This window comes from Puntigrus tetrazona, chromosome 19 (assembly GCF_018831695.1).
Source record: "Puntigrus tetrazona isolate hp1 chromosome 19, ASM1883169v1, whole genome shotgun sequence".
In the NCBI taxonomy this organism is placed as follows: Eukaryota; Metazoa; Chordata; class Actinopteri; order Cypriniformes; family Cyprinidae; genus Puntigrus; species Puntigrus tetrazona.
The window spans coordinates 5,384,421-5,396,435 of NC_056717.1; the positions used below are offsets into that span (position 1 = coordinate 5,384,421).

The following is a 12,015-nucleotide window of genomic DNA, read 5'->3' on the forward strand; positions in this document are numbered from 1 at the left end:
CACACACACACGTGCAGCCCGGCAGACACAGAAACTATCATGGATGCACTGGGTCATCCCAAAATAACAGCTCCAAATGTCACAGATTCTTTAATAAGAGAAAAGAAAAGAGGAGGAGAAGAAGAAGAGGAGGAGAGGAGAGCAGAGGAAGAGGAGAGGAGAAGGAGGTGAGGAGAGGCGGAGAGAAGGAGGAGGAGAGGAGGAGGAGGAGGAGGAGGAGGAGGAGGAGGAGGAGAGGAGAGGAGAGGAGGAGAGAGGAGGAGGAGGAGGAGAGAGGGAGGAGGAGGAGGAGGAGGAGGAGGAGGGAGAGAGGAGGAGGAGGAGGAGGAGGAGGAGGAGGAGGAGGAGAGGAGAGGAGGAGGAGGAGGAGGAGGAGGAGAGGAGGAGGAGAGGAGAGGAGGAGGAGAGGAGGAGGAGTAGAGGAGAGGAGAGGAGAGAGGAGAGGAGAGGAGGAGGAGGAGGAGGAGGAGAGGAGAGAGGAGGAGGAGGAGGGAGGAGGAGGAGGAGGAGGAGGAGGAGGAGGAGGAGAGGAGAGGAGGAGGAGGAGAGGAGAGAGGGAGAGGAGAGGAGAGGGAGGAGGAGGAGAGGAGGAGGACAGGAGGAAAGGAGGAGGAGGACAGGAGGAAAGGAGAGGAGAGGAGGAGGAGGAGAGGAGAGGAGAGGAGGAGGAGGAGAACAGGAGGAAAGGAGAGGAGAGGAGGAGGAGTAGAGGAGAGGAGAGGAGAGGAGAGGAGAGGAGAGAAGAGGACAGGAGGAGAGGAGGAGGATGAGGTGAGGACAGAAGGAGGAGGAGGAGGAGGAGGTGAGGTGAGGAGAGGAGAGGAGGAGGAGGAGGAGAGGACAGAAGAGCTGCCCATGACTCCACACTAGAGCAGGATTTAGCAGGTGTTCCTCTACTGTTAACTGCTTTATCAAATACAGACAGTCCCCATTAGAGAGATAACATTTTTCAGCACATCTACATATGAGATTACCTGAGCTATTTTGAGAGACCCCTATTTCATCTGTTCACAGTAAAGAGTATTAAAGGGGTAGTTGTGTAGATTAATCCCAGATTAAATTCATGCTTAATTCTACAGAAAACATATGTTCTTGCAGATGCACCGTACCACAATTGCCAAATCACACCAGTTTGTAAGAATTACATTTTTTTAGCTCAACTGGCTTTTTTGTATAAATGAACCAAAATCACAAGATAGGGATGAGCATGAAAAATAATTGGTTTGAGTTACGTTAAAATAAAATGAAAAATTTATTTTTCCTGACACTTAAAGTGCATTATATAACATTCATCAAACCAAGTGGCATTTATTTAAAAGAAAGACATTTCTGAACTCCATACATCCACTAAAAATACCTTGACACTACTTGCTTAAAAGTTGTTGTAATAATGGCTCAGAAAGTGAAATTAGTTTGAAGAAAATCTGCAGCAGCATTTGTGTGCAGATGCCACCTGGTTTGACATTTTATTTCATGCAATGACATTTATACAGATTTAAGTGTGGCTTAAGTGTCCGAATGTTTTTTGGGGTTACTGTATGACATTTGAAGCAGTCGTCTCTTACCTTACAGGCCAGTTTGTCCACTAGAGCAATAATAGAGTTTTTGAAGAGTGTGGCTGCAGTTAGAGGTCGTTTGGTCACCTCTGTGATACTCATTTTCCCATCGGGCCACATTTCTTTGAGCACAGGGTCAGAACTGCGAGAAAAGTTTAGAAAAGAGAGCGGTAAACGCATCACAAAAATAAGAAATGGAAAAAGTAGCGAGGAAATGCCAGTTAAAAAGCTGAACAGAACAGGAATATAAATAGGATTCAAAACAAGTGCCCTACTTTAACAAGTCCTTGAACATACAAAGTCGTAATGCATTATTTTAAAGAAACGGCTTAATACAATTATTATTATTATGAGTGAATGTCATCATTAATTCATATTCAAGTGAAAGTCAATGGTGTTTAACGGTCTGAATGAGATATGGCCTGTTTGTCACTGTGATATATATGTTGCATTTTAGTCCACAAAGACATAATGGCGAAAAAACAGAATATTATTATTATTGGGTTTTTTTTTAGCTTGAAGTCTTCAAACTACTACCTGTTGTACATCAGTCGCTTGAAATCCTGGAAAAGCGGGTCCTTGTTCTTATCAAGAAAGCCCTCAACTGAGTACCTGAGAGGAAAGTGAAAGAAGAAATGAGTTCATGGCTTGACACAGAAGAGGAAATGACATGAATTGACCGACTCAGCTGTTAGAGCACTCAGCCAGCAGTCCTTCATTCATGACTCAGCTCACATACCTACAGGTGACTCACAACCAGCAGGTTAACCTACACTTGCACCATTATCAGAACAGCACAGCATGAACGAAATGGTTCAGAAAGAAAGGTCTTTAAAAGATAATTTGACTGCCCTTTTTGCCATTTTCATAGACGGGAGAGAAGACGAGGACAGGAAGTGATGTGGAGGGATGGGCTGAATGGGACACTGTTGAAATGCAATAAACGCAAAAAAGTACTGAGGCAGACATTTCTTTGAGTACAGGGTCAGAACTGTGAGAAAGGTTTAGAAAAGAGAGCAATGCGCTACATTAAAACGTATAATACTGTGAAGAATAATACTGTAATACTATTACAATTTTAAATAACGTTTAATGTTTAAATTAGTGCTGTGAAACAATTACTCTTGATTAATCACATTCAAAATAAAATTATGTATGTGTACTTTATTGTATTATATATATATATATATATATATATATATATATATATATATATATATATATAATATATAAGTACATATTTTGAAAGTATTTACAGTATTTAAATGTATATATTTATATGATTATATTTTGCATTATATTATGTATTATTTAAATATATGCATGTGTGTGTATCTATCTATACATAATAAATATACAATAAACACACCCATATTACACAAACAAGTGTATTTTAGATGCGATTATTATCTCTTATTATTGTGAATAATCTTGATTAATTGCTTGACAGCACTAATTTAAATTATTTATATATATATATATATATATATATATATATATATATATATATATATATATATATGTATATATATATATATATATATATTATATATATGTATATATATATATATATATATATATATATATATATATATATATATATATATATATATGTATATGTGTGTGTTTTTTTAACACTGTGTTTAATTTTTTTCACTATTCTTTGATTAATAATGCCATTTATTTAAAACAGACTGTTTTGTAACATTACTTCTAAACATGCTCACTGACACTTTTAGTAAAATTATATATAAAAAAAAATATAACTGAGCCCAAGGTTTTGAATGGCAGCATACGTACTTCAACAAACTCGCACAATGAATGCCAAGAATACCAAGAATACCGTACCGACAATATTAAACACGAGAAACTGTGCCAAGAAAACAGAAGCAACAATCAGCTATTCACTGTGATTTGCCGATTACGTAAAATGTGAGATGTTTGGGTGGAAGTATTGCGTGTGCTGGCCAGGTACGAAGCCAAAGCAGCCTTGAGTTCATGCAGCTCTGAGGACTGGATTAACAATCGCAGATGTGTCACGGCAACAGCCAGAGCCACACACACACACACACACACATTTAATCAAGTAGAAAACAACACTGCATAACACACGCAAGGTAAGCGCACATTAATTGCTTACACATTTCCAAACACACTCACAGTCAAACATGTGTACGGCCACAAGGCTGTGGAACGGCAACATCACTGGGGTGAAAGCGCTTCTGAGAGGACAGATGCTGCCCCGTGGCCTTTCTGCGGTAGGCCGGGCGGATTCCTGAAAACAGGGCGAGAGTCGGGGTAAAACAGCAAGCCTGAGGGTTTCTAAGGGAGCCATCTGTGCGCGTAACACACAAAGCAAGCCAAAGAGCGAGAACTCTTTAGTCACAGCGGTATAGAGGAAGTTAGCGTGACAGCGGCTAAAAATACTGGCTTACAAATGCATCTGCTTCATTTTCAGCGGCTGTATGGTGAGGTATGATGCTGATTATTATGGAGTGTGAAATGGTTAACATGATAAATGTGATATGACTTTGTGAAGCAAATGATAAAAGGGAAGTGTGTTTAGAAGGACATACTAGCTTACTAAAGGCTAAATACCGCTGAATTACTGCTATAGTTCAAATTAAAATAAATTATCTTAAGATATCTTATCTTGGTGTGAGCAATTCATCCATGTATATGTATATGTATATATATGTATATATATATATATATATATATATATATATATATATATATATATATATATATATATATATATTGTTCATCTGAGTATACTTTTGACTGCAATGAATACCCAATGCATAAACCCTAGCATTATAGCACCCTAGCATAAGTCCCTAGCCCAGTTTTTTTCTTTTTTATTGCTACACTCAAAATTCATTGTGACATCTCAGTAATAATGCCACTTAGTTTAATATCATCTAATTTCTACTATCACTATTTCTACTATCAGTTAAAATACTGGATTTGTCAATGTTCAGCATTTTAGTTCAGTTGCCAAATCACTTGCTCATTCACTTTAGTTCACTTGTGGCTATATTGCACCGATTATTTAATTTATTTTTAGTTCAATTGTGGCCACATCACGCTAATAATTTCACTCGTTTTAGTTTAATTTGTGGCCGAATTGCACTAAGTAGTTCACTCACTCCATTTAAATCATGGCGATGTTGCATTGCACTAATTAGTTTCCTCATTTTAGTTCAATCACTGTCACGTCGCTCTATTTAGTTCACTTGTTTCGGTTAAATCACAGCCGTAAAGCGCTAGGCTGTCATCTGCTGCATTGTGCGGCTAGTACAGTACAGTATATGCGTTCTGAACACAGTCAAGAAGTAGACTACATAAAAGGAGATGCGCAACTGAAGCGGGGATAAATAGAAATAAAAAAAGAAATAGAGAGGGGAAGCAAGAGACGGAGAGCGAGGGAAATAGGTCATGGTTTGGAGGGGCCGGTCAGGGTGTATATTTAGCGAGACCTTCCTCCATCACTGACACAGCTGAGCCTAAGGGATCTCACAGATTTTATTTTGCAAGTGTGACTGAAGGGTTGACAAGCCAGTTCTGACAGTCTTCATCCTGAGGGAACTTCCGAGCGTGTGTGTGTGTCTGGGTGAGACAGGCATCCGTCTAGCAGAGCCGTATGGCCCGTGCATTCTCAGACAGATCCAAAGCGATTGTCACAGAATTGCGGGCGCGCTTTAATTGCAGGCTTGTCATAATAGTGCTATTCATTCAGAGTCCTCTGCACTCTCGACCCAGTTATCAAGCATGCGACACGTGGCTGCCGACACCGTTCATCCCGTTTCTCGGACCGGTAGACAAGCTGAATTTACAGTTCTCTCCTTGACTTCTCCTAGCGGCTTTCACAGTTCACTCCCTCAGACTCGTGAAAAACAGATGTGAGATCAGTTTCAGCCCGAAAGAAGTTGCCAAAATGCACCGCCAAACTTCATTTCAAGACCAATTTAGCTTTAATCAGTTACTTCCGGAGTTATACTTAAGCACGCGCTCATTAAGGAGCGAAAAGGAAACCGATGTGAAAAATGTGTCATCTATTTTCAGAGCTAAGCCCTCCAGTAGCTTCTCCCTGCTCCTCTTTCCTCAATGAGAAAAGGTCTCGCTATTTTCTAAACGAGGACACAGCCTTTGCTGAGGTACGGCAAACTGCAGACATCTGCACCAGCAGCAACTTCATGTATTTATAAAACTGCATCCTCCAACCTTTACAGAAACTTCACCTTCAGATCAACAAATAATGTCAAAATGAAATCCAAACTCGCACTATCTTAGTTCTCGTATGTCCAAGGTCCTTGGAATATTGAAATTAACACAATTACAAGATGACAATAAGACATTATACGTAACTGGTCACATCCTTGTTCTTTAGGAAACAGCAAAAAAAGAGTCTTCGCTGTTGATGTCCATCTTTAACGGTTAACGTCTATCTCAAGTGGTCTACAGCAGGAGGTGTTTGAGCCTCAGTCCTACATCTTTTTAGGGAGCATTTATGCAATACATTTTAATTTTTATGGGAAATGTCATATTTTATGAGAAATTGTCACCTGCTAACTTTAAGGTATCTCTTTGCTGGGGGCCCCATGTTCATAAATGCACAATTCAATCATATGCATATTTTATACATAAAGCCCAAGTCATTTTCAAGGATAAAAGTCCTCTTTAACATATTTCTACAGTTTAGAGAGAGCTAACAGAAATTTATGGAAAAGCTTAAAATTTAAACATATTCACTCATTCAGTTTTTTTAATTGTAATTCTATCGTTATGATCATTATAATCACACAATAATCATTATTAAAAATGATTTACTGTGAAGGATTTATCAGTACATTTCATTCTAAAGAAAACAATAAATTATTCAAATATAAAAACTGATTTTAGAATTTTTATTCATCTATTTAAGTAAAGTAGTCATGATTCAAAGTGGATCAAAAAAAGTCATTAAATAGTTGTCCGAAGACAAGAACGCATTTTGGTTTTAGGTTTTAGGACAGCTTTGACAAAAGGTTTTGATCCACTTCAAATGTTGACTACTGTATATAATTAAGGCTGGTGAGAATACGTCTTTTATGATCCAATCAAATCTAAGCCCTTAATTATTTACAGATGAATATTCAGTTTGCTTGTCAAATTATGAAAGTTATTTTTGTTGTTGTTGTTTTAAATGTTCAGTTTCATGCACAGACCAATCGCTTTGTGTCTTTAGACCTCAATGTTTCATCACAAACCTACAAGGTTTCATTTGGTTTTGTCTGTGCATGTTTTTTATTACCTTCAAGCCGTGAGTCCCATTGTCTGCCATCATATGACTGACGGACTACAACGGTTCTACTGAAGAAACACAGTCACCCACATCTCGGATGCCCTGGGGGCGAGCAGCTAAACATCAACTTTTCATTTTTGGGGGAATTATCTCTTGAAGGACTGAATGGCAGACCACAGTGATACGATGAGGTCAACATCTTGTCATGTTGCAGTGTGGCTTTCATTTGTCCTCGACAACATGCAGACATCTGAGATTCAGACTGCAGTGTTTCGAGCTCTCCCCATCAGCATGTTCACATCGTCCGCTTTCAAACACTTACGTAACGTCTCCCGCGTAGTGTCGGATACGAAAATCTCGATTGAACTCCATGGTCTTGTCGGCGGGACAGAGCTGAGAAAAAATTAAACAAAAAAAAGACCGGTTTCAGAGGTCATGGCATCAACAGGTATCAGAATCTCCATGTTTTTGTTTCTATGTGGGTACAATGTAAGAGAACGCTGCCCCCTTCTGTCGCTGCTGCTAAGGTGCAGAAGTGCATCTAGAGTGAAGGTTAAATGAGGTTGCAGTTTTTGTTCCATAATTCATGACCAGCCTAAAAATGCATGCTTATTCGATGCGACTGTTGAAGCAAGAAGGAATAGTGATGCATCTGAGCGCTTACTTTCCGGGAGGTGTAGTGAGGGTGCTGGCCCAGCTTTTTGTTCATGCTGTCCAGGCAGACAGTATCTGTGACTTTCCCTGCAATGAGACAGGCTTCATCCAGGATGGAGATGATGCCTTTATGAGGCTGCTCCACTAAATCCACTATGATCTGATTGTTAAAGTATTCGATCTAAAGGAAAGAAAGATCCAGTTTAGAGAAAAGGAGCATGGATTATATATTTAGCATTAGGTGTTTGCGTCACACTCACGTGCTGCCACGTGATACCCTCTCTCTGGTACTCGTCCTGCTCCTGCCGCAGAATAAGCTCAATGAAGAGCTGCTGCAGCTTCTCGTTGCAGTAGTTGATGCAAAACTGCTCAAAGCTGCGCACGGAAAACGAGTTAGTAAAAACTAACCACTAAAACCACTCATGGGTTTGAATTTTAAAGCCAAGCACTATTAATAACTACACAATGCATGAACGACACTGACCTGTTGTTATCAAAGATCTCAAAGCCATAGATGTCCAGCACACCTATAACAGTGTTTTTGCCATGCAGAGCAGGATTATAGTCTTTCACTTCAATCACGTCATTGATACGACCCACTATCCACGCAAATAACCTCTCATATAAAGCCTAAAAATGAAAGCCGCACCAAAATAAGAAATTGACATATTATACGAACATAGAATATGATAAAGGCATAGTTTGAGTATTCATACCATCAACGTTTTGTGTTTTTCCTAAAAGTTGACAAGATTTTTGGAACTAAAACAGATGCAAGTTTTGAATTACCCACACTCCCATTTTCCTGATATTAAGCATACATTGTTGATGTAATGAGCGTTCATGTGTTCATATTTATTCTCTGACGTCACAAAGTTTCCTAATGAGCTGTTTCTTTCAAATGAAGAGCGACCTTTGAGTTCTGAAACAGGATGCTTGTACAGCAAACCGAACTGGCATATTTTAAAGACTTAAAGCAATATAACATGTTTCATATACTACCTATTTTCCCCTGGTTTCACAGACGAGGCTTAAGACTAGTCCTAGACTAAATGAAAATCTCAACTGTTTCAACTGAAAGAAAGTTGCACTAATTTTTAAAACATGTTTGTCTTAAGATGCACACCACCAGTAATGTTTTTTTCTGAAATTAATTAAATGTCCTAATTGACATATGGCCTAATCCTGGCTTAGACTAAGCCCCGTCTATTAAACCGGGCCTTTCTTTAATTAGAATAACTAGATGGATGAGTCACAAACACTTTTTGCAGGGAAGTGTATAATACCTTGGCAAAAGCATCTCTTCCATAGCTAGCTTCCTGCTCGTTGTGTCCCTTTTCTATGACCTCTCCACCCCCAGTAGCCACTGTGCGGTACAGCAGTGCTTTTCTGGTATTCTCAGGCTCTGTGGACGTCAGCTCAGAAATGTGCTTCACTGTATCGTCACCCACAAGTAGGACATGCTCACCATCACTAGTAAACTGAAGGTTACCCTGAAACATAATAACATTGCAAAGCATTTAAACCAGTGGCTCCAGTGAGACCAAAAACTATATAAAAGACAAAATGTGGGTTAAATGAACTCCTGAATACAAAGACGCAAGATGAAATTGTTTTGCTTAATTTAAATTGTTCCTTTGAGAACTGCCATTTTTTATTTAAAAACCATGGTACGCATAATCTTGAACATCCTGGATATACCGTGAGGAGATTTTGAAAGTGATTTCTAGACCTAAAATTGTCATGAAAATTTTTTTTTTATAAATAAAAGCAGAATGCAATCTTCCAGAGCATGGAACTGACCAGGTGTAGGATGGTACTGAGGATCTTGTAGATGGAGGCGATCTCTTCACCGGTGAAGCCAATCACTTTCAGTGCTGCCATCACAGCTTTGTGACATAAGGAGTCATTATTGGACGCCTATGAAGATGATGAGGAGACAAAAGAGAAACTCAGAAACACAGTACATTTTGAAATACTAATATGCTGCACAAGCTCCATAGGAGAGCAGAACACTATCCATTCAGCCTCGAATGGTTAGTCCGTGAAGTGGTTGTGCGTTCATTAACTAAATAAGTACGTACAAGTGTGACAGAGGCTCCTTGAGTGGTGTAGGCGTATTCTGCGGGATCTCTCTGCAGATACAAAGACTTCAGCAATTCATCAGATCCTCCCCGTAACACCTGCACAAACAGAACATACAAATGCTGATTTATCTGAAGTCTTTATTAGTTCTTGCAGCATTTGGTACTCTTGAAGTTATCGTAATTTCATTCGCCATAACCTGTTCGGAAGATCTCACCTGATAAAATGAGTGGAAATTTCTCTCTCCCTCCTGCTGATTGACAACTCTAGACTGCAAATACAGCAAAATATTAGTGTCAATTGCTTTTCTGTACTACACAGTAGGTCTATTAATGTGACTCTCAATCAACCCTGATAAAAGAGTAAATGTCTGTATTTTTTGTCTTTTCACTCATTTTGCTAGTGGAAGTTGCATTTAGAGGGATGATTTTCCCCCTCCTGTTTCATTTTGACTTAGGTTTATTAAAATTTCTGCAGCGCACCAATGTTTTTTATTGCTAAAGTAATATAACAAAAATATAATTGAAAAACTATTAACTTTAAGTACTTACAGTTGTTATACCTAGCAAAATATGCTTGATGCATTTTGCTAAATTTCTTTATGGAAACAATTTCTGTTACTTTTAAATGTTCTTTGAACGTTCTGGGCTATATATTTTTTTATATATGGGCTACGACCACATTCGAATCGAACTATTATGATTGTACGCGCTACATGTCAAGTTTCCTATTCATATGTCATGTTCCTAACGTGTTTTGAAGGCCTCACCTTCTCCAGCAGGTAGTTGTTGATGTGTCCTCCCGTGGGGTCTCCGTTGAAGTTGAAGTTGATGTCCATGTATTTGCCGAAGCGGCTGGAGTTATCATTGCGGTTGGTCTTAGCATTCCCAAATGCCTCTAACACACAGTTGGACTTGAGGAGCACCTTCTTCACGCTGTGGTAGGATGCAAATACAGTGATAATAACGCATAAACAAACGTGTTTAGTCAACTTACACGTTAATAAGAATCTCAACGTTACACTGCCATCTAACGTAAGAAAGACATTTAGCCTTCTTCTAAAATTAAGTGGGCTACTTAACCATAGACATCTTTGGCATACAAATCTATTTTACTATACCGTTGCATGATAAAATCGTGTATAATTAAATACAAAAGAAAAAGAAATAGCCCTAAAAAAGCCTTGACAGAGGTATCCCCAGAAAACTGACCTCTCGACCTCTGCCCTCTGGCTAGGGTTGGTGATGGCTGCAATGTACTGCATAATATATTTGCTTGCCTCAGTCTTGCCTGCTCCGCTCTCACCTGAAACACAAGGAGATGTGTCTAATTTATACAGTTTCATTCTTCCCTAATTAGAGGATGATCAAATTAGTGTATTGTGTTGCTGATCATTGCGCATCTGTTGTTTAATAGCTGCTGTACCTGAAATGACGATGCATGTGTCTTTGGCTCGTCTCTTCATGGCTTTGTAAGCAGCGTCTGCGACAGCGTACAGGTGAGGTGGATTCTCATACAGTTCTCTTCCCCTGTAGTTCTCAATAACCTCCTTCCCATAGATATCCAAATGTTTGTACGGATTGACTGACACCACTACTTCTCCAATGAAAGTGTAAATACGGCCTTTCTCAAACCTGAAGGCGACAAACAATACTGTGAGCGATATGCACGTCAAGAAACATATTTAACAAGACTCATTGTTTTCACCGTATGCGCTGGTTTGGTTTAGTTCCCGATGAATCAAGAGACACAATGAACAACTGATGGATGCTCTGAGTATTACTGTAAGGTGGTGGGATAGTAAATCCTACTTAGAGGTGCTTAAAATGATTGGAATACATGCTGAATTTGTTCAGCATTGATATAATAAAACATCATAAACCACATCCCTTTTTATATACAAATTTTAATCAAACATCATAATACAGTTGGAGATTCATTTACATTTAAACAAAGGGAAACAATTGTCATTACTTAATGATAATCTTGGTGTTATGTGCTACAGTATGTTTCTCAATGTCACACGCATCTATTCAGCAGGAAGCGATACAGGGTTGGGAAGTGAGAACAGGAAGTGTAATGGGGCTCAAGATGACTCACTTTCTGAATTTCGGTTAACATAAAGTATAGTGTAATCTAAGTCGAGCAAACATATCCATTAACGCGCTATCACTTCCTGACGTACAGCTAAAATACACAGACATCTGTACGAAGTCACAATGCGTTACTCATTGTAGACGATTAACTCTTTCTACTCTTTCAAAACAAACACTTTCATGTTAATGTCGCCTTATATTTCAGATAGTAAGATGTAGTGTTAATAGTATTTAATAGTATTTCAGTTTGTAGGAGGTCTTCCTTCAGCAAATCCTGAACTTGGTGGTGTTTTGATGTGCCATTGTGAGCTACAGTCACATGAGGCCTGGTCATACC

General features: G+C 39.0%; 1 protein-coding gene across 3 annotated transcripts in view; it reads right to left on the reverse strand.

Moving 5' to 3' along the window:
• Positions 1-12,015, reverse strand: part of myo1g (myosin IG) — a 37,511-nt gene that overhangs the window by 24,368 nt on the left and 1,128 nt on the right. For all 3 annotated transcript variants that reach the window (XM_043217942.1, XM_043217943.1, XM_043217944.1), the window contains exons 2-14: positions 11,008-11,216; positions 10,794-10,887; positions 10,352-10,517; positions 9,800-9,853; positions 9,582-9,680; positions 9,301-9,417; positions 8,784-8,990; positions 7,982-8,127; positions 7,758-7,872; positions 7,508-7,678; positions 7,166-7,236; positions 2,094-2,168; positions 1,566-1,698 (exon numbers count right to left, since the gene is read on the reverse strand). In XM_043217942.1, the coding sequence (XP_043073877.1) occupies positions 1,566-1,698; positions 2,094-2,168; positions 7,166-7,236; positions 7,508-7,678; positions 7,758-7,872; positions 7,982-8,127; positions 8,784-8,990; positions 9,301-9,417; positions 9,582-9,680; positions 9,800-9,853; positions 10,352-10,517; positions 10,794-10,887; positions 11,008-11,216 (1,657 nt within the window). The remainder of the gene's footprint in view (positions 1-1,565; positions 1,699-2,093; positions 2,169-7,165; positions 7,237-7,507; positions 7,679-7,757; positions 7,873-7,981; positions 8,128-8,783; positions 8,991-9,300; positions 9,418-9,581; positions 9,681-9,799; positions 9,854-10,351; positions 10,518-10,793; positions 10,888-11,007; positions 11,217-12,015) is intronic.